General features: G+C 46.2%; 2 protein-coding genes across 3 annotated transcripts in view; one reads left to right on the top strand and one right to left on the bottom strand.

Moving 5' to 3' along the window:
* Window positions 1-1879: 1879 nt before the first annotated feature.
* On the bottom strand, window positions 1880-21770 carry CGRRF1 (cell growth regulator with ring finger domain 1). 2 transcript variants are annotated; one of them, XR_008848677.1, is made up of 7 exons: window positions 21506-21770; window positions 19677-19816; window positions 18370-18547; window positions 13427-13574; window positions 6775-6882; window positions 4369-5015; window positions 1880-4304 (listed from the first exon to the last, which is right to left on the bottom strand). XR_008848677.1 is itself a non-coding variant. In XM_056545271.1 (6 exons), exons 1-6 carry the CDS (start codon window positions 21607-21609, stop codon window positions 4722-4724), a joined length of 972 nt encoding a protein of 323 aa, XP_056401246.1. In that variant the 5' UTR covers window positions 21610-21770; the 3' UTR covers window positions 1880-4721. The 2 variants fall into 2 exon arrangements, 1 of the variants encoding a protein (XP_056401246.1); XM_056545271.1 differs by having other exon boundaries at window positions 1880-5015.
* A 219-nt stretch (window positions 21771-21989) lies between these two features.
* Window positions 21990-24211, top strand: part of GMFB (glia maturation factor beta) — a 12906-nt gene continuing 10684 nt past the window's right edge. The window contains exon 1 of the mRNA XM_056546767.1: window positions 21990-22129. Coding sequence (XP_056402742.1) covers window positions 22127-22129 — 3 coding nt within the window. The 5' untranslated portion in view covers window positions 21990-22126. The remainder of the gene's footprint in view (window positions 22130-24211) is intronic.

Raw genomic sequence — 24211 nt, 5'->3', positions numbered from 1 at the left:
TGGAGGTTCTTGTATATGCCTTATGCTTACCTGTTTTGTTGATGTGGCAGGCATTGGGTTTTCAGCCATACTGATTGCAATTCCATCACTGAAATGATTTTCTAATGCTGCCTACATTGCCTATGAATCCTCTGGCTTTGCAGAGAGGGGGTGTTGAATCTCATCACTGCACCTGGTGCATATTACCCAGGGGAACTTATAAGACTCATACGTGGGTTGGGGCCAGTTCACATTACGTGCAATTTTAATGCATTTTCTTATCCAACGTGCATTTTTTTTAAGTATTGCAAAAGTGATTTGAGCTATAATCACAAATGAGGCATTTTATAAAGATTTAAAGGGGTTACCCAGGAAATAAAACTATATATATATATATATATATATATATATATATATATATAAAATCAACTGGCTCCAGAAAGTGAAACACATTTGTAAATCACTTCTATTAAAAAAATCTTAATCCTTCCAATAATTATCAGCTCCTTAAGTTGAGTTGTTCTTTTCTGTCTGGCAACAGTGCTCTCTGCTGACATCTCTGCTTGTCTCGGGAACTGCCCAGAGTAGAAGAGGCTTGCTATGGGGATTTGCTTCGACTCTGGACAGTTCCCGAGACAGGTGTCGTCAGAGAGCACTTAGACAGAAAAGAACAACACAACTTCAACAGCTCATAAGTACTGAAAGGATTAAGATTTTTTTAATATAATTAATTTACAAATCTATTAAAATTTTTGGAGCCAGTTGATTTTATATATCTATATATATATAGATATATAAAGTTTTTTCCTGGATAACCCCTTTAAAGTCTTTAGGCTGTGTTCACACATTTTTTTACTGTATTTTTCACCCATCTCTCTGCAATTTTGGAATTTTTAAATTTTTTTTTTTTGCGAACTAAAGCTCTAGGAACAAAATCAGATACACATGAAATGTTCTAGATGTATCAGTCGCTCATATGTAAAGTTGACATCAATGCAAATCATCTGCAGCCAGATTGCAAATGCGCAGCTGTTAAATTTCTCCGGAGGTGGCACAAGTGCGAACCAAATGCTGACATAGTACGGAACCGTCCGCAGGATAAAGACCCCCATTCATCGCTGCGGTTCACAAAGGCATTAGGAAGTCATGTCATACCCCAAAGTAACTCAGGTCAGCTAATATTTAAGCCTCCGCCTTGTCCTAATACACCACAAGACATAAGACAGTGAATGGCCCCTGTATTACAGCCGGCTGCTCCTATATGGAGATTAGACACCGATGCCCACCATAAAATCCAGTGATCAGTTTTGTGAGGATCAGAAATTCACATAAATAAATAAAAAAACTGATCTAAGGCCCGTTTCACACTGCCGTTGCACCCCATGAAGTACGACCTTTAAAGTCTTTTTTTTTTTTTCTGTGCCTTTAATTAAAGGGGTACTCCCCTGGAAAACTCATTATTATTATTATTATTATTATTTTTTAAATCAACTGGTGCCAGAAAGTTAAACAGATTTGTAAATGACTTCTACTTAAAAATCTTAATCCTTCTAGTACTTATCAGCTTCTATTTGCTCCACAGGAAGTGCTTTTCTTTTTGTATTCCCTTTTCTGTCTGACCACAGTGCTCTCTGCTGACACCTCTGTCCATTTTAGGAACTGTCCAAAGCAGGAGAGGTTTGCTATGGGGATTTGCTCCTACTCTGGACAGTTCCTAAAATGAACAGAGGTGTCAGCAGAGAGCACTGTGGTCGGACAGTAAGGGAATTAAAAAAGAAAAGAACTTCCTGTGGAGCAAAGCGAAGCGGATAAGTACTAGAAGGATTAATATTTTTATATAGAAGTAATTTACAAATCTGTTTCACTTTCTGCACCAGTTGATTTGAAAACATGTTTTTTTCCTCCGGAGTACCCCCCTAAGGTTATTTTATGTAACATGACTCAACTCTTAGGATTCACCGTAACGTATTATGGAGGCCGGGTGACCCCTGTGGTGCCTGCGGAATGCCCCTTACCCTGGTGAGGTGAATAATCGAGCACAATACAACTCTGTGTCCTAAGAGAAAAACAAATTACGGGATTCATTTTGGATAATTTCAGTTTTAAATAGTTTCGCCGGTCACATAAAGCAACTCAATATCTCCCCAGACAGCTGAGCGGAAAATCCCGGACGGCAGGAACAAAGCTCGCTGTCCGATCATCTGCTGAATAGTCGATTTAATTACCTTCAATAAGTGACGATCAATCATCTGAAACATCAAGGCTCAGCAGCGGGGCGCACACGACGCGGGCGGCTACGTGCACACATCTTATATAGTGACCCGTAACCACCCAGCGGGCAGGGAGTCTTCTCCAGCGTCACCTCCACCAGTGAACTGCTGGAGCTTTTTTGGTTTTTATAATTCTGTTTAAAAAAAATGCTAGTTTTTCAATCTAAGTTTACCACTAGGTGGAGCTGTGCCTACAGTTATTACCTGCATAGTTACAATTATTAAAGTTTTTTCGTTTTATGTAAAAAAAAAAAAAATAATTCACCTACACTTTAATAAGCTTTGTTTATCGAATCTTCATCTTTTTTAAGATCTCTGCTTGCTGTCATAGGATGGAAATATTATTGGTATAAGCTAAAAACCTGCACAGGCCTAATTATTCTCTAAAACAGTGGTCTCCAAGCTGTGGCTTTCCAGCTGTTGCAAAACTACAACTCCCAGTTTGCAAGGACAGCCAAAAAGACTATATTGCCAGCTGCCAGAGGGGGAAGGAGACTAATTCTGTTCAGGGCCTCTGCAGTAACAAGGCAGTGTAGCTGAGAAGACTTCTTCTATAGAGGGAACAACAAGGGACTATAATGTCTGCTGCCAGAGAGGAAAGGACACTGATTATGCCCGTAGCATCTGCAGCAAGATGTCAGTTTAGCTGTGAAGACTTCTTCTATAGAAGGGCTAAAATGGGGAACTATAGAGGGGGAAGAAGACTGATTCTGCAGTAAAATGGCAGTTTAGCTGAAAAGACTTGTTTTATAGGTCTAACAAGCGACAATATTGTCTGCTGCCAGAGGGGGAAAGAGACTGATTCTGTCTAAAGCCTGTACATGCAGTAACATGTCAGTTTAGCTGAGAAGACTGTTTTAATAGAGGTAATTCTGTCAGCTGCCAGAGAGGGAAGGAGACTAATTCTGGCCGAGGCCTCTGAAGTGAAGCACACTTTTTTGACACTTTTCCGACAGGTTTGTTGGAGTGGTTTCGGCAAACGAGGCATGACTTTTGTTCTGGTGCAAACTCTGGTGCACGTTTAAGCCGACCAGACAGTCTTCAGAGGCACCAGATTTATTGGTTAACCTGTTACGTTGGGATAATTCTGGCGCATTTGTAGTCTGTCCGTCTGCACTGTGTAAGAATTAGATAGTTTTAATAAATTTGGGCCAGTGTGTTTTAGAGAGCATTCTGGAGCACCAAAAAAAAAAAACATGCACAATTTTATTCAATAGGGCACTATAAAAATAAATAATAATAAATTTGCATTACAAATCGAAGGCGATTCCATCATCAGCAACATGGAAGTGGCTTTTGAAATCTCATTTTTTTTGCAAAATTACCCGAAGAAAAACAAACAAAAAATAAATAGATAAAAAAAAACTCAAAATTTGTTGTAAGGCAAAATGTCAGGTGTAGCTGGCAGTCAGTAGAGAAATATGTGATCCCGAACCCACATGGCGTTTTTCCTTCTCTATTGACTTTTTGGGATTGGGACTTTTTGGGATTGGGATTTTTTTACATTTTTTATCAGGGAATCATGGCGTTTTCTGGCATAGAAAATAAAACAATAAAACGCAATGTGGGTTTAATAGAAATCCCTGAGTCACATGATGAATCAATCACATGACTTGGAATGAGAAACATGCAGGGGTAAAAACAAATTCCAAAAAAGAAATATAAAAAATGTCATGACTAAAACTCACTATTTTTGGAAAAAATAAAAAAGCCACAAAAGCTGCATTTCAGTGTTTTTTTTTTTTATGGTAAAAAATAAATAAATAAGAAAAGAATGCCAAAAATAAGTTGCATGAATATAAGAGTGGTCACTAAACTGTGGATCTCCAGATGCTGCAAAACTACAACTCTCAGCATGCCCAGACAGCCAAAGGCGGTCCGGGCATGCTGGGAGTTGTAGTTTTGCAACGTCTTTAAACCACTGGCCCAATGGAATCAATGGGGAAGGTAAACTATACACAACACCCGCAGCATTTCGGCACCAAATCTGCAACCAAACCTAGCCTAATGGAGTGGTCACTAAACTGTGGATCTCCAGATGTTGCAAAACTACAACTCCCAGCATGCCCGGACAGCCAACGGCTGTCCGGGCATGCTGGGAGTTGTAGTTTTGCAACACCTTTAAACCACTGGCCCAATGGAATCAATGGGGAAGGTAAAATACACACAACACCTGCAGCATTTCGGCACCAAATCTGCAACCGAACCGGAGCGGATTTACAACATTTTTTTTTTTTTTTTTTTACTAATAAAGCTAACGGGCATTTATCCTGCAGCAGATTTGGAGCGTTGTGTTCGGAAAACGCTGCGCAGATATTTTTAGGAGAATATATGATGCCAGACAGAACTCTGTAAATGTATGGGATGAATGGTGCCCTATGGGGGGAGCGGTCACATGAGCAGCGAGCGCGGTGACGGTTTCGGCACATGCTGTAGTTGCGCTTGTCGCAGCGGTTTCCTAGTCGCAGTTTATCACTCTATAGGCGGCGTCCTGTTCCGTAAAGGGAAGGTTTCTTGAACGAACTGCCGGCACATCGGACAATGCTGAAAGCGCATCAGGCATCCGTCGCACAGGCAGACGTGCCGGCACGGTAACAGCACCCAGTTCACCGAGTCGTTCTGACACACAACGCAGTCCTTGCTGCTGTTCTCCTGCATCTCCTCCTCCGATATCCCCAACCTCTCCAGCAGCTCCTTATCCCTGGAATCCTCCGTCACATCCTCTGCCGACTCTGCTACGTTATTGCTCACAGACATATAAAGTTGCTAAAAAAAAAAAAAAATTATGAAATTAGGAATAAACGGTAATAAAGGACTATTTACCAAACGTAATCCTGATCTTAAAGAGTACCAGTCACCAAATAACATTTTTAATACAGTGTTCCTTGTGAAATTAGCAGAAACTTTCCCATTCACTTGCTAAGTATCAACATAAATATGTTAAAATGTAATATAAAAAACGTCCACTAGGTGGCTCTGTTTTGTTCCCTGCCACAATTAAGTCTGGAGGCGGGGCCAACGAGTCCGCAGCTGTGCCGATACAGTGAGTTTGGACTCTTCCCGGCCTGGCAGGAGTCCAAACTCAGGAAGTGCTTCTCTGCACTGAGCTTGATTGACAGCTGCACAGAAAGTGAAAGCTCCACAGATTCTCACAGAAAGCCACACAGACTCACAGCTGAAGGAAAGCCTCACTGATGGCCACACAGACTGAAACATGCACAGAGCCTGAGGTCTTCTATTCATCACAGCTCTGCAACCATGTGAGGGTGGAAGGGGGGGGGAGGGGGTTGTTAGGAGTAGTAAGGGAACATAGCCTGAGTTAGTTTAGAACAGTTTATTTGATGACAGGTACTTTTTAAAGGCGAAAATGAACTTTTTCCCTTTCCACAGGATAGGGGATAAGTAGCCGATCGCGGGGGTCCGACCGCTGGGACCCCCATGATCACCGGGATGGGACCCGGCACTCAATTAGGAGTGTGTGCTGCAGCCGGCACGTGCTCTATTCATTTCTATGGGAGTGCCAAAAAGACTCCCATAGAAATGAATTGAGGGCGTGCTGTCTACCGGTAGACAACATGTTCTCCTCACTGAGAGCGCCGGGGTCACGTCCTGGAGATCACGGGGGTCACAGGGGTCGGACCCCCCAACCCCCCCGCAATCAACTACTTATTGCCTGTGGATCCTGTGGTTCATTTTCGCCGGAGTACTCCAACCCTACACATCTTATCCCCTATCCAAAAGGATAGGGGATAAGATGTCTGATCAAGGGGGTCGTGATGTCACAGCCACGCCCCCTCGTGACATGACGCCCCCTCAATGCAAGTCTATGGGAGGGGGCGTGACGGCTGGCCTCCCACAGATATGTATTTAGGGGGCTTGGCATCACGTCACGAGGAGCGTGGCCTTAACGTCATGACCCCTGCCGTCCACACCCAGCGTTCGGAACAAAATGTTCCAAACGCTGGGGCATCGGAGTACCCTTTTAACCCCTTAAAGTGCACCCGTCACCAAAACTGACCCCTGTAATGTAGCCCCATACTCCTTACTGTGCTATGTCCTAATATACCTATTCCCTGCCATGACTCCGCAGTCAGTCACTAGAGGGGGTTCTCTACCTCTAGTGACTGTGAAGAGCGGGCCGGTCGACAGGGATCAAACAGAATAAAGTGAACATGCCCGTTCTACTGTAAAGTGCACTGCGTAAAAATGACCCCCCCCTCCCAAGTTGCAAATTTTCCCGCAAACAATAGTTTTTTTAGTTGTGCGGTACAATTCATGAAAAAAAAAAAAGTTATTACAAAGAACAATTGGTACAAAGAGTCATGGCTCCTAAAAGGGGAAAAGGCAGAAACGAAAATGCCAAAATGAAAGTTGGCTGCATCCTCAAGGGGTTAAAGGAACTTTAAGATGAAACACCACAAGGGTCAGCATAAACATCTCCCAGAAACAGCGCCACTCATGTCTATAGGCGTTGTGTGGTATTGCAGCTCATCTGACCTTTCATTGGTCACAGAAAACTCTTTACCTTCAGGTCATAGAATTGACCTTGTGCAGTCAGAAGATACTGGTACATGATCCTGCAGGGCATCCGGAAACTTCTATCTGGAATGTGAATGATGGTGAGCATGGACACCTGGAAGGAGAAGACTCAATCAGGTTCACAAGATACGTACAACAACCCTAAAGGGGTACTCCGCCCCTAGACATCTTATCCCCTATTCAAAGTATAGATGTCTGATCGCGGGGGTCCGGTGAACGGAGAGAACTTTGCTCCATGCTGGATGACTGGCGATGCGGGGTGGAGGCTTGTGACGTCATGGTCACGCCCGCTCATGATGTCTTGGCTACGCCCCCTCAATGCAAGTATATTGGAGGGGGTGTGGTCATGACATCATGAGTGGGGTGCGGCCATGACATCATGAGACTCTGGTGCTGCACTCGACGCTCTAAACGAACCTTGGGTGCAGCAGGGAGATCATGGGGGTCCTCATCCTTTGGATAGGGAATAAGATGTCTAGGAGAAGAGTACCCCTTTAAGCTGCCATGCACATTACAGTTTGTCTAATTCGCCGATTTCGGATAAACCCTCTAATGTACATGGCGGCCTACTCACTCCTTCCTGACAGAGACAGAGGTATCGGGCAGGCAGGATTTCATCTGCTCCCATCTTTGGGGAGAAAGAACCATCACCAGAGGAGTGTACAGCAGATTTCTGCCCTCCATCTATTCAGAATACATGTATGATTGGCTGACATCATTATGCAATGGCCAGGATTCCAGTCATTTATCCCCTTAGATACCATGGTCACTATTCGCCAAAGCATCTAAGCAGCTGAAGAGACGAAGAGGACTCCATATATTATATTGCCCCAGCATCACCCAACAAAAGCAATCAGGGGGTGCTGACTGGTTGTCATGGCTGTGACATGATTGAGGTTGTTGATGGGTTGTCATGGCTGTGACATGATCAGGGGGTGCTGATGGGTTGTCATGGCTGTGACATGATCAGGGGGTGCTGATGGGTTGTCATGGCTGTGACATGATCAGGGGGTGTTGATGGGTTGTCATGGCTGTGACATGATCAGGGGGTGTTGATGGAAGGTCATGGCTGTGACATGATCAGGGGGTGCTGACGGGTTGTCATGGCTGTGACATGATCAGGGGGTGCTGACGGGTTGTCATGGCTGTGACATGATCAGGGGGTGCTGATGGGTTGTCATGGCTGTGACATGATCAGGGGGTGCTGATGGGTTGTCATGGCTGTGACATGATCAGGGGGTGCTGATGGGTTGTCATGGCTGTGACATGATCAGGGGGTGTTGATGGAAGGTCATGGCTGTTGTTACGCCTAGCGCTCCGGGTCCCCGCTCCTCCCCGGAGCGCTCACGGCGTCCTTCTCCCTGCAGCTCCCCGGTCAGCGCTGACCGGGAGCGCTGCTCTGCCATGGCCGTTGGGGATGCGATTCGCACAGCGGGACGCGCCCGCTCGCGAATCGCATCCCAGGTCACTTACCCGTTCCCGTCTCCTGCGGTCATGTGCTGGCGCGCGCGGCTCCGCTCTCTAGGGCGCGCGCGCGCCAGCTCCCTGAGACTTAAAGGGCCAGTGCACCAATGATTGGTGCCTGGCCCAATTAGCTTAATTGGTTCCCACCTGTTCCCTGGCTATATCTAGTCTCCTCCCTTGCACTCCCTTGCCGGATCTTGTTGCCTTAGTGCCAGTGAAAGCGTTCCTTGTGTGTTCAATAGCCTGTGTACCAGTACCTTTGCTATCTCCCCTGACTACGAACCTTGCCGCCTGCCCCCGACCTTCTGCTACGTCCGACCTTGCTACTGCCTACCCCCTTGTACCTCGCCTATCTTCAGTATCTTCAGCAGCCAGAGAGGTGAGCCGTTGCTAGTGGATACGACCTGGTCACTACCGCCGCAGCAAGACCATCCCGCTTTGCGGCGGGCTCTGGTGAAAACCAGTAGTGGCTTAGAACCGGTCCACTAGCACGGTCCACGCCAATCCCTCTCTGGCACAGAGGATCCACTACCTGCCAGCCGGCATCGTGACAGTAGATCCGGCCATGGATCCCGCTGAAGTTCCTCTGCCAGCTGCCGCCGACCTCCCTACATTGGTCGCCCGACAAGAGCACCAGCTGTCGTACTTGACCTCCATGACACAGCAACTCCAGTCGCAGCTACAGCAGCTCCAGTCACAGCAACAGCAGCAACAGTCGCAGCTACAGCAAGTTCAGTCTCAGCTACAGCAGCAACAACCATCTCCTCCGCCAGCTCCTGCACCCCTTCCGCAGCGAGTGGCCACTCCTAGCCTCCGCCTGTCTTTGCCGGACAAATTTAATGGGGACTCTAAGTTTTGCCGTGGCTTTCTTTCCCAATGTTCCCTGCATCTGGAGATGATGTCGGACCTGTTTCCCACTGAAAGGTCTAAGGTGGCTTTCGTAGTCAGCCTTCTGTCCGGAAAAGCCCTGTCATGGGCCACACCGCTCTGGGACCGCAATGACCCCGTCACTGCCTCTGTACACTCCTTCTTCTCGGAAATCCGAAGTGTCTTTGAGGAACCTGCCCGAGCCTCTTCTGCTGAGACTGCCCTGTTGAACCTGGTCCAGGGTAATTCTTCCGTTGGCGAGTATGCCGTACAATTCCGTACTCTTGCTTCAGAATTGTCCTGGAATAATGAGGCCCTCTGCGCGACCTTCAAAAAAGGCCTATCCAGCAACATTAAAGATGTTCTGGCCGCACGAGAGACTCCTGCTAATCTGCATGAACTCATTCATCTAGCCACTCGCATTGACATGCGTTTTTCTGAGAGGCATCAAGAGCTCCGCCAGGAAAAAGACTTAGATCTCTGGCCACCTCTCCCACAGTCTCCACTGCAATCTGCGCCTAGGCCTCCCGCCGAGGAGGCCATGCAAGTGGATCGGTCTCGCCTGACCCTGGAAGAGAGGAATCGCCGTAAGGAAGAGAATCTCTGTCTGTACTGTGCCAGTACTGAACATTTTTTGGTGGATTGCCCCATCCGTCCTCCACGTCTGGGAAACGCACGCTCGCACTCAGCTCTCGTGGGTGTGGCGTCTCTTGATGCCAAGTCGGCTTCTCCACGTCTCACGGTACCTGTTCGGATTTCCACTTCAGCCAGCTCTCCCCTCTCAGCCGTGGCCTGCCTGGACTCTGGAGCTTCTGGGAATTTTATTCGGGAGTCCTTTGTGAATAAATTCCGTATTCCGGTGACCCGTCTTGTCAAGCCACTCCACATTTCCGCGGTCAACGGAGCCAGGTTGGACTGTACCATACGTTTCCGCACGGAGCCCCTTCTTATGAGCATCGGATCTCATCACGAGAGGATTGAACTTTTGGTCCTCCCCAATTGCACCTCGGAAATTCTCCTTGGACTTCCCTGGCTTCAACTTCATTCCCCAATCCTGGATTGGTCCACTGGGGAGATCAAGAGTTGGGGGTCCTCTTGTGCCAAGAACTGTCTAAAACCGGTTCCCAGTAACCCTTGCCGTAACTCTGTGGTTCCTCCTGTATTCGGTCCCCCTAAGGTCTTTAAGGACTCTGCCTGCCACAGGAAATGCCCCTCCCCCCCTCCCAGTTCCATCAGGCAAGCTTCTGTGTCCCCTCATGGCCCTCGTCCTGGTGTCACACTGCCCCGTGCCAGGTCTCGCCCTCTGCCCTCTCTCCCCATTCCTACTCCTGCGGTTCTGCCTGCCGTTGAGGAATCCCTCCATCCTTTCCCGGTGTCCTCATCCCAGGGGAGGCAGTTACCCGATAAAGAGAAGGGGAGACCTAAGGGGGGGGGTACTGTTACGCCTAGCGCTCCGGGTCCCCGCTCCTCCCCGGAGCGCTCACGGCGTCCTTCTCCCTGCAGCTCCCCGGTCAGCGCTGACCGGGAGCGCTGCTCTGCCATGGCCGTTGGGGATGCGATTCGCACAGCGGGACGCGCCCGCTCGCGAATCGCATCCCAGGTCACTTACCCGTTCCCGTCTCCTGCGGTCATGTGCTGGCGCGCGCGGCTCCGCTCTCTAGGGCGCGCGCGCGCCAGCTCCCTGAGACTTAAAGGGCCAGTGCACCAATGATTGGTGCCTGGCCCAATTAGCTTAATTGGTTCCCACCTGTTCCCTGGCTATATCTAGTCTCCTCCCTTGCACTCCCTTGCCGGATCTTGTTGCCTTAGTGCCAGTGAAAGCGTTCCTTGTGTGTTCAATAGCCTGTGTACCAGTACCTTTGCTATCTCCCCTGACTACGAACCTTGCCGCCTGCCCCCGACCTTCTGCTACGTCCGACCTTGCTACTGCCTACCCCCTTGTACCTCGCCTATCTTCAGTATCTTCAGCAGCCAGAGAGGTGAGCCGTTGCTAGTGGATACGACCTGGTCACTACCGCCGCAGCAAGACCATCCCGCTTTGCGGCGGGCTCTGGTGAAAACCAGTAGTGGCTTAGAACCGGTCCACTAGCACGGTCCACGCCAATCCCTCTCTGGCACAGAGGATCCACTACCTGCCAGCCGGCATCGTGACAGCTGTGACATGATCAAGGGGTGCTGATGGGTTGTCATGGCTGTGACATGATCAGGGGGTGCTGACGGGTTGTCATGGCTGTGACATGATCAGGGAGTGCTGACTGGTTGTCATGGCTGTGACATGATCAAGGGGTGTTGATGGGTTGTCATGGTAGCCAGGGGTCACCACACCTTTTCCAAGATCTCTGCCAGCTGTCAGTAAATGGAAACATGTAGCATTCAATGGAAACCTCTACATACATGTCACTGAAAAGATTTCGTAACAACTGCACCTGGTTGAGACAAAGTAATGTAGAATGTTTCCATTCCCTGACAACAAGCAGAGACACTGAAACACATCAGAAAGTTGCAGAAGGAAACAAATTTAACCCTATGCAGAACAGGAATATCATGTGGCCCCCTATATGCGGCCCCCCTGATCTGTGTAATAACATCGTCGCTGCCAATGATCATGGAAGGTAAAGGATCAAATAAAAATTCACTGGAAAACACGGAATATCCTGTCAGAGGAGCGAGGGACGCAGGAAATCACCTCCGCGTGGGGTTTTATGGACGCGCGGCTCTACCTACAGAAAGGTCTGTGTCAGCAGAAACGCCAAATTCCACATGTGTCTCCTGCAGCTCAGATTTCAGGAACACGAGTTTGGTAACTTGGGAGGTGACACGAGGGTCGTCCCCCTCCTGCTGAAATCACATGACTGCGGCAAAATGTTCCCAGCGCCATTTCACAAACTTTTACCTCCGGCAAAGCTATAAGGTTGTGGTCTGCAACCTGTGACGGCTGTCCGGGCACGCTGGGAGTTGTAGTTCTGCAACAGTTAGAGAGTCACAGGTTGCAGACCACAACCTTATAGGCTACACGGCAAGCAGTTGGCTGTTGGGGCATGCTGGGAGTTGTAGTTTTGCAAAAGCTAAAGTTTCACAGTTTAAAGGGGTACTCCCGTGGAAAACTTTTTTTTTTTTTTTTTTTATGAACTGGTGTCAGAAAGTGAAACAGATTTGTAAATCACTTCTATTAAAAAATCTTAATCCTTCCAGTACTTTTTAGGGACTGTATACTACAGAGGAAATGCTTTTCTTTTTGGATTTGTCTTCTGTCATGACCACAGTGCTCTCTGCTGACCTCTGCTGTCCATTTTAGGAACTGTCCAGAGAAGCATATGTTTGCTATGGGAATTTTCTCCTGCTCTGGACAGTTCCTAAAATGGACAGCAGAGGTCAGAAGAGAGCACTGTGCTTGCAACAGAAGAGAAATTCAAAAAGAAAAAAGCATTTCCTCTATAGTATACAGCCCCTAAAAAGTACTGGAAGGATTACGATTTTTTTAATAGAAGTAATTTACAAATCTGTTTAACTTTCTGGCAACAGTTGATTTAAAAAAAAATAAAATAAATTTAAAAAAAAGTTTTCCACGGGAGTACCCCTTTAAACTGAAACTTTAGCTTTTTCAAAACTACAACTCCCAGCATGCCCCAACAGCCAACTGCTTGCTGTGTAGCCTATAAGGTTGTGGTCTGCAACCTGTGACTCTCTAACTGTAACCCCTTTAAAGACCACAGCCTTAGAGGCCGCACGGCAAGCAGTTGGCTGTCCGGGCATGCTGGGAGTTGTAGTTTTGCAACATCAGATAAGTCGCCGGTTGCAGAACCATCTTTTATCAGTTACATATAAATAATCCTTCTATAATTAAAAGTTCTGGAACCTAAACCTCTTGTTTTCACTGTCCCCCGATTTCAAGATCTCTGCTTGCTGTCGGTGAATGGGAACCAGCTTTCTCACCCCATCATTCCCCCTTCTCTTGAGCATAACAGGTCAGCAGCCCAAGAGTGGCTCCTGCGCTCCGACAGCTTGTCGTTACAATGTATCAGCGCAGGTAAAGTAAACGTTTCAGCTGTGATCAGACAACAGGTGCAGAATCACAGGAAAGACAGGGACTTTCTATACACCGTGCAAATAATTATCCAGACAAGATCCGGGGCTTCCCATTATATGTGATCTGAGAGCAAAAAATAAATAAATAAAATAATTAAACAATAAAATACATTTACTGATCCTCATCCAAGACAAAACTCTTTGAGTCAGAGCCGGGAACATGTATAAATAATCATCCATCACGCGCCTATGTAAATAGCTTTTCATTGGCGCAGACTTACAATAGGGTATAACTCGCGGTCGTCCACATCAGACAAAGTCAGCAGGGCGACCAGAGGATAACAAGTCCGGGGCACCGGGCCAAAATCTTCTATCTTGTTGTCCTCGGGCAGATGGATGAAGATTCCCTCCTTGCTTTGTTTCTGCACGCTGGATGAGTGTTCAGGAAAATGCTGCGTATACCGTATGAGCGCGAGACGATGACTAAGGGGGTCTCTTACTCACCGCACCACATTGCCGAGACAATAAAACTGTGGTCACATTGCCGAGTGACTGATGTATTCCCGGTGGCCTGGGGTGCACCCAAATTTTTTTCCTAGTACATCATATGGGTTATCCCAAGATCTAATGCACTGTTTCCCAACCCGTGTGCCCCTAGCTGTTGCAAAACTAAAACTCCCAGCATGCTGGGAGTTGTAGTTTTGCAAATGAAGGGTCCACAGTTTCGAGACATAGGATGGTTGTTGTAACAGCTGGAGGCACACTGCTTATACAATGCTGCTCTAGGGCCTATGTCTAAAAACTGTGGACCCTTTTTGCTGACTCAGCCTCCAGCAGTTGCAAAACTACAACTCCCAGCATGCTGGGAGCTGTAGTTTTGCAAAAGAAGGGTCCACAGTTTCGAGACATAGGATGGTTGTTGTAACAGCTGGAGGCACACTGCTTATACAACACTGCTCTAGGGCCTATGTCTCGAAACTGTGGACCCTTCTTGTGGACCCAGCCTCCTGCTTTTGAAAAACTACAACTGCCATCATGCTGGGAGTTGTAGTTTTGCAAATGAAGGGTTCACAGTTTCGAGACATAGGATGGTTGTTGTAACAGCTGGAGGCAAACTGCTTACTTATACAACACTGCTCTAGGGCCTATTTCTCGAAACTGTGGACCCTTCTTGTGGACCCAGCCTCCAGCTGTTGCAAAACTAGAAATCCCAGCATGCTGGGAGTTGTAGTTTTGTAAAAGAAGAGTCCACAGTTTTTAGACAAAGGCTGGTTTTTGGAACAGCTGGAGGCACACTGCTTAAAGGGGTACTCCGGTCAAAAACTATTTTTTTTTCCATATCAACTAGCTCCAGAAAATTAAACAGATTTGTAAATTATTCACAAAACTGTTTCAATTCACCAGTGTGAACAAGGTGTAAAAGATAGATAGATTAGATACATAATTGTTTTGTATTCTCGTAGGTTTGTGTCAACCCTGCAATTCCTTAAGGTCGTAGTTTCCAACCATGGTGCCTCCGGCTGTTGCAAAACTGCAACTCCCAGCATGCCCGGACAGCCGTTGGCTGTCCGGGCATGCTGGGAGTTGCAGTTTTGCAACAGCAGGAGGCTGGGTCCTAACCCCTAGAGCAGTGTTTCTTAAAGGGTTATTCCTGTTAAAAAAAAAATAATTTCATATCAACTGGCTCCAGAAAGTTAAACAGATTTGTAAATTACTTCTATTAAAAAATCTTAATCCTTCCAGTACTTATCAGCTGCTAAAGTTGAGTTGTTCTTTTCTGTCTGACCACAGTGCTCTCTGCTGACACCTCTGTCTGTCTCAGGAACTGTCCAGAGCAGGAGAGGTTTGCTATGGGCATTTGCTCCTACTCTGGACAGTTCCTGAGACAGACAGAGATGTCAGCAGAGAGCACTGTGGTCAGACTGGAAAGAACGACTCAACTCCGGGCATGCTGGGAGTTGTAGTTTTGCGCCAGCTGGAGGCACGCTGGTTGGGAAACTCAGCTCTGCGCAGACATCACAGTCAACGCCAACTACTAAGGCTGCATATGTCACAAGCACACGAGCAGCGGGAGATGGTGCTGATCACGAGGTTTGTTTAGTGTCTCTTGTGCTTTACTGTAATGCTGTAAAATCCTATTGAAGAATGGGAAACAGAGGGACAGAGGGCGCATTACCTACAGAATGAAAGCAACACAGAAATACATAGTAATGGGGTCAGTGACCGGGACGGAGAACCATGGCATAAGACAGAAATGTTGGATTTCAAATGCTAAATCCTTTAGTTCTGGAGCAGATAAGCCACCAAAAGAGGTATCTGGCAGCGGCCTACTCCCCTCTCCTCATTGAGAACACATACGCAGCCTAATCGAGTATGCCTGTGTATCGGGTCAAATATCTGTCAACCAAATGACCATTCAGCCGAGAACTATCTAAGCCAGTGTTTCCCATCCAGTGTGCCTCCAGCTGTTGTGAACCTACATCTCCCAGCATGCCCAGAACGCCTTGTGCAACAGCTGGAGGCACTCTGATTGGTAAACACTGATCTAAGGTGTATGGACATCTGTACAAGTCCTGACTACAGACCTGTATAATATTTTTAGCAGGATCTTTCCACTGGCAATAGATACTCAGGCATCGAGTTCAATAAGGACCCCGGCCTCTAGATCTGGGTCATGTGATCAACAGTAAATCAGTGTTTAATGTATCAGAGGAAGTGGTCTGTCAGCTGACTTCCTGTGAACCACAGGATGACATCACCACCTATCAGATTACTCCAGTTAGCAACCAGACCCCTCCCCTCCAGCTCTATCTGTATACTGCTTCTATCTCTATGTGATCAGGATATATAGTAGTCATACACCTCCCCTCCAGCTCTATCTGTATACTGCTTCTGTCTCTATGGGATCAGAATATATAGCAGTTATACACCTCCCCTCCAGTTATATCTGTATACTGCTGCTGCTATCTCTGTAGGATCAGAATATATATTAGTTATACACCTCCCCTCCAGCTCTATCTGTATACTGCTGCTATCTCTATGGGATCAGGATATATAGTAGTTATACACCTCCCTTCCAGCTCTATCTGTATACTACTGCTGCTATCTCTATGGGATCAGGATATATAGTAGTTATACTCCTCCCCTCCAGCTCTATCTGTATATTGCTGCTGCTATCAGGAATGGATATATAATAATTATACACCTTCTCTCCAGTTCTGTCTGTATACTGCTGCTATCTCAAGCACAGTGTCCGGAGGTATGTGGTGTGACGACCAAAGTAGACTTTGGTCGCCACACCGCATACCTCAGGACATGGTGCTTATCCGTATGGCATCCCTAACCCATTCTTCAGTCAACATTGCTTAGAACATTCACTCTTCAAATATTTCTTTTTGCTTTCCATATTGTTTTATTTTTGTATATATATATATATATATATATATATATATATATATATATATACACACACACACTTACTTTCAGTATACTCCATGTTCTGTTTTGCATAGTTATGCTCTAAGGCAGTGGTCTCCAAACTGCGGACCTCCAGATGTTGCAAAACTACAACTCCCAGCATGCCCGGACAGCCAACGGCTGTCCGGGCATGCTGGGAATTGTAGTTTTGCAACATCTGGAGGTCCGCAGGTTGGAGACAACTGCTCTAAGGACTACTCTGCTGGATCTCTATTCTCTTGACTTCCACATGTAATTTTATCACTTTGCCCATATACATTACTGCTGATATATATCCTGGCTGTGCTCTTCTATACATATTTGTGATTTATTATATCTGTATATATTATCATTTACATTGTATACTATATTATTATTTAATTCTGGTGTCTGATGAAGGTCTGAATTGACAGAAACGTTGCCTTTAATTTGGGATTGCAACATAAATATTTTATTGCAAGTGGAGCGCCACGTTATTTTATTCTATACACGGATTGGGGCCCTACCTGTGCACCCACACTACTAGAGAGCCGTAATGTTCTTATTATACAATGAGATTTAGTTACACTTCGCTGTGTATATCTATATATATATATCTTCCCCACAACTATATATATATATATATATATATATATATATATATATATATCTTCCCCCGGCATCGCACTTCTGTACTATGTATGGCCTAATGTCTGAGGAATACATTACTCAGTTTCCTGCATAAGAGCGCCACTTAGTGGCCACATTGTAGAGTAGCAAAAATCTTCATTTAAATTATTTGCACTAGAAAAGTTGAGTTTTATCATGAAAATTTCACCATATAAATATTGACCCGGTAATGTCCTTTAGTATATATTATATAAGGTTTTTGTTCACAGTTTCATGCATTTCCCTGGTTTATTTTATCTTAAACTTCCCGGTCTCTAAGAATAGCCAGAACTAGTCTGACACATAGGGGAGTAGGGGAGAGGGAGGAATGAAAAAAAAAAGAAGATGTACAACATTGCAAGTACCAGAAATGATGGCATATTGGGATTGTACATACGTTACATTACTTATCCTGTAATGATCCTGAGTTATATCCTGTATTATACTCCAGAGCTGTACTCACTATTCTGCTGGTGAGGTCACTGTGTACATACATTACATTACTTATCCTGTACTGATCCTGAGTTATATACTGTATTATACTCCAGAGCTGTACTCACTATTCTGCTGGTGAGGTCACTGTGTACATACATTACATTACTTATCCTGTAATGATCCTGAGTTATATCCTGTATTATACTCCAGAGCTGTACTCACTATTCTGCTGGTGAGGTCACTGTGTACATACATTACATTACTTATCCTGTACTGATCCTGAGTTATATCCTGTATTATACTCCAGAGCTGTACTCACTATTCTGCTGGTGAGGTCACTGTGTACATACATTACATTACTGATCCTGTACTGATCCTGAGCTATATCCTGTATTATACTCCAGAGCTGTACTCACTATTCTGCTGGTGAGGTCACTGTGTACATACATTACATTACTTATCCTGTACTGATCCTGAGTTATATCCTGTATTATACTCCAGAGCTGTACTCACTATTCTGCTGGTGAGATCACTGTGTACATACATTACATTACTTATACTGTACTGATCCTGAGTTATATCCTGTATTATACTTCAGAGCTGCACTCACTATTCTGCTAAACTGAAATCAAGGATTCATTGTAACCCAATTTGTAGCCTTTTCTTCGGTAGTTATGAAGGATACAGGCGCTGCTCCTTGTGCAGGTATTCACTATACAGGGCGTCCTCCAGTAGTCCCGGCGTCTGTATCTGGAAGCAATAGACATGATTCTGCAGAGCCTCCTGCACCCTCTGTACGCTGCACCCCCAGTAACAGGACAGAATACAGTCCTCCAGACAGTGGGGTCTCAGTATAACTCCCTCTGTGTAAAAATGGCAAATATAACAAGATTAGATCCCCCGCTGCCCATGTCCTCCATGGTCTCTAACAAATAGGAAATCTGCAAACAATCGTTAAATCTCGGTCACTATTTTGCTTCACTTAGACTGACGCATAAAAAAATACCTTTTACTTAAAGTGGCTGACTAAGGAGATGTGGCGTTGTCCCACTGCTTAAAGGGTTACTCCGCTGCTCAGCATTTGGAACAAACTGTTCCAAATGCTGGAGCCGGGAGCTCGTAACTTCATAGCCCCGCCCCCTCATGTCATCACGCCCCGCCCCCTCAATGCAAGTCTATGGGAGGGGGTGTGACATCACGAGCTCCCGACGCCGGCTCCAGCGTTTGGAACAGTTTTTTTTCAAACACTGAGCAGTGGAGTACCCCTTTAAATCTGCGTTTACACTTTGCAGCTAATTAGCGTATGCTGGGAATTGTAGTTTTGCTACAGCTGGAGGCACCCTGGTTGGGAAACACTGGTTTATGAGCTGCTTACTTTATAAAACCCTTTTCATAAGTCCAGTATGAGTACCGTATTTTTCGCCGTATAAGACACACGTTTTCTTCTACGGCAAATACACATTAAAACCCTGTCCTATGGCCGCGGCTAATACAGGACATCACTGATCGCGGTGATGCCCTGTATTAACCCTTCAGACGCGGCAATCAAAGCTGATCGCCGCGTCTGAAGCGAAAGGGACACTAACCCGGCTGCTCAGTGGGGCTGTTCGGGACCACCGCGGTGAAATTGCAGCTTCCCGAACAGCTTACAGGACACCGGGAGGGACCTTACCTGCCTCCTCGGTGTCTGCTCCATGCCGGGATCCCCTGCATGGCCGGCGCTCTCCTTCGCCGTCACGCACGCAGTCCCGTCATCCAATAGGAGCGGCATACGTAGCGACGTGATGGCGGCGACAGAGAGCAAGGATACCGGGCAGCAGAGACGTTCCGGAGCGACGGGGACACCCCCGGGACACGGCGACAGCGAACCTATTCATTGGAATCCGTTGGGACCTGTTGGTGTCTGTTGGGCAAAGGGTCTGTTCACCCCGGGACGGAGCACAAGTGCAGGGTACACGAGCCCTAAAGCCTGCAGGTAGATTAATCACTTACTCTCTATTGTGGCGCTGTCTGGATTAACTACTTCCAAGCCAAAGGGGTTCTTCACTTCCTTCATCTGCTTCCTATAAATGAAGGTGCTGGACGTGGTCTCTTCTGAATTTCTTAGTATAACGGGAACATCCAATCCACGCCTGCAACAGGAGATGAAAAAGAGGACATTAGGGTATGCTGGGAGTTGTAGTTTTGCAACAGCTAGAGGAACACTGGTTGGGAGGACACTTAGGGGGAGATTTATCAAAACCTGTCCGGAGGAAAAGTTGCTGAGTTGCCCATAGCAACCAATCAGATCGCTTCTTTCATTTTTGAAAAGGCCTCTGAAACTGAAAATTTTCCTCTGATACATGATACATCTCCCCCTTAGTCCTCACCACAGCAAAACATATGAGGAATTTCTTCTGCTATTTTGGAGCTACTTAACTGCTTCCACTAGATCCACTAAATATATACAGTGACCCCCCCCTCCCCCCCGACTTACGATCATTTCAGCATACGATCACTCTCAGAGGGAAGGCAGCATCAACATACGATGCTTTTGTAGGTCGGGGCCATCGCATAAACGGCTATCCTCCAGCGCAGACTGCTTCAGCTGCCACCGGATATCTGTGTACGGTGCCCCGTGTGGTCCAGTGACAATCACTTACCTGTCCTCGGGGCTCCGGCGCGTCCTCTTCGGGATCCCCTGCATTGTCGTCGCTCTCCATCATCGTCATCACGTCGCTGCGCACGCCATCCCGTCATCCAATAGGAGCGGCGTGCGTAGCGGCGTGAGTAGCGAAGTGATGGCGGCGACAGAGAGCGCGGATGCCGGGGAACCAAAGGCCTTGCCGGAGCGTCGGGGACACCTCGGGGATGCGGCAACAGCGATGGACGGCGACATCCCGGGCAGCGGCGACGGTCCGGAGCGGCGGGGACATGTGAGTATAACCTCCAATACCAGTGGTCTACAACCTGCGGACCTCCAGATGTTGCAAAACTACAACTCCCAGCATGCCCGGACAGCCAACGGCTGTCCGGGCATGCTGGGAGTTGTAGTTTTGCAACATCTGGAGGTCCGCAGGTTGTAGACCACTGTCCTATAATTTACATTGCACGGATCCCTCAACATACAATGGTTTCAACAAACGATGGTCCATTTGGAACGGATTACCATTGTATGTTGAGGGACCACTGTGTGTATATATATATGTGTATAGATATATATATATATATATATATATATACACACATATACACACACAATGAGATACTGCAAGAAACTAACAGATAAGTGGGCATGCTGGGAGTTGTAGTTATGCAAAAGCTGGAGGTGCACAGTTTGGAGAACTAGGCCCTAGAACAGTGTTTCCCAACCACTGTGGCTCCAGTTTATTCCCCCATAAAAAAATAACCAACAAAAATGTAACAAAAACAAAGTGGGAACCCCGCCTCAACCAAATAAAACCAGCAATCCCTAGTATTGAGGTCCTCTTTATTACTGGTATAGTTGTGCAGTTGCCCATAGTAACCAGATTCCGACTCTAGCTTTATTAAGTTCTGAAAATTGAAAGCTGCAAGTGACCAATCAGATTCCAGCTATAGAAAATGAAAGGTGGAAAGTGACCAATCAGATTCCAGCTATGGGAAATCAAAAGCAGAAAGCAACCAATCAGAGCGCTGTTTTAATTTTCCATTGAAGTGAAGGAAAATGATAGTTGGAATCTGATTGGTTGCCATGGACAACAGCTCCCTGCACTGCGCATGTACTATTTATACTGCTGGGAAATAATTAACACAGGAATCAGATGGCGGAACGAGAAGAACAGCGATGATCGGTCACTCACCATCCCAGCACGATCCCGCACGTGACTAGAAAGCAGATGGACACCACAGTGATGTAGAAGAGCGGAGAATACTCGTATAACGTGGCCAGGAATATCGCTGGCATAGCAGCACCGGGCAGACAAGCGATATTCGCAGCATAACAAGCGACACAACGCCTTCGCCACTATTTCGTCCCCTCTGACACGCCGTAGCCACTAGCTGTCATCCTTCCTACCTCCTTGATTGGTCCATCGCGGATGACGTAATCCCCACATGACCTAATGTCACGGACCTCTCGTCGGCCATGTTTGTTTTGGATCCTCGAATGATATGTTTAGAAGCGTCTGAGGCGCAAATCTCTGTGCCGATCACTGAGCGGTGGTTTTATAGATGGTGCAGCCGAGCTATAACGCCCATAGATGGGAAATCGGGATTAGATTTAAGAAAAGGGCAGTCTTGCCCTCTCTAAAGATGGCGGCTCGCTTTGGTTTTCGTCACAGTGGGGCTTGGCAACGCCTACTGCCGCAGGTTCTGTTTTCAGATTGGTGTTTTTCCAAAGTCACGTGACGTTTGGCTTCTCTCCCCTCTTACCGGGTGGTGGTTGAGTAGTCCAGGCACCGGGCAGAGGATTTAGCGCGGACATGGTGAGTGGGCAGTGGGGGGCAGGGCGGGGCCGGTACTGGAGGAGAAGCCGCAGTGTGTGACTGGGGATGCGGCCGCTGCAGCCTCCCCTCCTCCCCCCTCTCATTCCTGGGAGACTCCCAGCTCCCTGCACAGGAAACGCAGCCGGAGGGCTGGAAACTTCCCTGACAGCGGAAAATGTGATCGGAGGCGGAAAGTTCTATATGTCTATAGATGGGGTGTAATACTAAGGAACAGACCATAGGTGGCGCTTATGTAATGGCTTCTTATGACTCACCAGCAGAATAGTGAGTGCAGCTCTGGAGTATAATACAGGAGAAATAATGTAATGTATGTACACAGTGATCTCACCAGCAGAATAGTGAGTACAGCTCTGGAGTATAATACAGGATATAACTCAGGATCAGTACAGGATAAGTAATGTAATGTATGTACACAGTGACCTCACCAGCAGAATAGTGAGTACAGCTCTGGAGTATAATACAGGATATAACTCAGGATCAGTACAAGATAAGTAATGTAATGTATGTACACAGTGACCTCACCAGCAGAATAGTGAGTACAGCTCTGGAGTATAATACAGGATATAACTCAGGATCAGTACAGGATAAGTAATGTAATGTATGTACACAGTGACCTCACCAGCAGAATAGTGAGTACAGCTCTGGAGTATAATACAGGATATAACTCAGGATCAGTACAGGATAAGTAATGTAATGTATGTACACAGTGACCTCACCAGCAGAATAGTGAGTACAGCTCTGGAGTATAATACAGGATATAACTCAGGATCAGTACAGGATAAGTAATGTAATGTATGTACACAGTGACCTCACCAGCAGAATAGTGAGTACAGCTCTGGAGTATAATACAGGATATAGCTCAGGATCAGTACAGGATAAGTAATGTATGTATGTACACAGTTACCTCACCAGCAGAATAGTGAGTACAGCTCTGGAGTATAATACAGGATATAACTCAGGATCAGTTCAGGATAAGTAATGTAACATATGTACACAGTGATCTCACCAGCAGAATAGTGAGTACAGCTCTGGAGTATAATACAAGATATAACTCAGGATCAGTACAGGATAAGTAATGTAATGTATGTACACAGTGACCTCACCAGCAGAATAGTGAGTACAGCTCTGGGGTATAATAAGGATATAACTCAGGATCAGTACAGGATAAGTAATGTAATGTATGTACACAGTGACCTCACCAGCAGAATAGTGAGTACAGCTCTGGAGTATAATACAGGATATAACTCAGGATCAGTACAGGATAAGTAATGTAATGTATGTACACAGTGACCTCACCAGCAGAATAGTGAGTACAGCTCTGGGGTATAATAAGGATATAACTCAGGATCAGTACAGGATAAGTAATGTAATGTATGTACACAGTGACCCCACCAGCAGAATAGTGAGTACAGCTCTGGAGTATAATACAGGATATAACTCAGGATCAGTACAGGATAAGTAATGTAATGTATGTACACAGTGACCTCACCAGCAGAATAGTGAGTACAGCTCTGCAGTATAATACAGGATATAACTCAGGATCAGTACAGGATAAGTAATGTAATGTATGTACACAGTGATCTCACCAGCAGAATAGTGAGTACAGCTCTGGGGTATAATGCAGGATATAACTCAGGATCAGTACAGGATAAGTAATGTAATGTATGTACACAGTGACCTCACCAGCAGAATAGTGAGTACAGCTCTGGAGTATAATACAGGATATAACTCAGGATCAGTACAGGATAAGTAATGTAATGTATGTACACAGTGACCTCACCAGCAGAATAGTGAGTACAGCTCTGGAGTATAATACAGGATATAACTCAGGATCAGTACAGGATAAGTAATGTAATGTATGTACACAGTGACCCCACCAGCAGAATAGTGAGTACAGCTCTGGAGTATAACACAGGATATAACTCAGGATCAGTACAGGATAAGTAATGTAATGTATGTACACAGTGACCTCACCAGCAGAATAGTGAGTACAGCTCTGGAGTATAATACAAGATATAACTCAGGATCAGTACAGGATAAGTAATGTAATGTATGTACACA

The sequence above is a fragment of the Hyla sarda genome, chromosome 11 (assembly GCF_029499605.1).
Source record: "Hyla sarda isolate aHylSar1 chromosome 11, aHylSar1.hap1, whole genome shotgun sequence".
NCBI classification, from domain to species: domain Eukaryota; kingdom Metazoa; phylum Chordata; class Amphibia; order Anura; family Hylidae; genus Hyla; species Hyla sarda.
Note: the sequence above shows the minus strand (reverse complement) of the source record. Positions and strands in the feature narration are given on the sequence as shown.

Bases quoted from the DNA above. Each gene is read 5' to 3' on its own strand.
- CGRRF1 (XM_056545271.1), bottom strand. From the start codon at position 21,609: ATGCCAGCGATATTCCTGGCCACGTTATACGAGTATTCTCCGCTCTTC. The intron at 13,575-18,369 runs GTATCCTTCATA...ACACTCATCCAG, and splicing joins CTGCACAAGGAGCAGCGCCT to CGTGCAGAAACAAAGCAAGG. The intron at 5,016-6,774 runs GTAAAGAGTTTT...TTTTTTTTTTAG, and splicing joins GTCAATTCTATGACCTGAAG to CAACTTTATATGTCTGTGAG.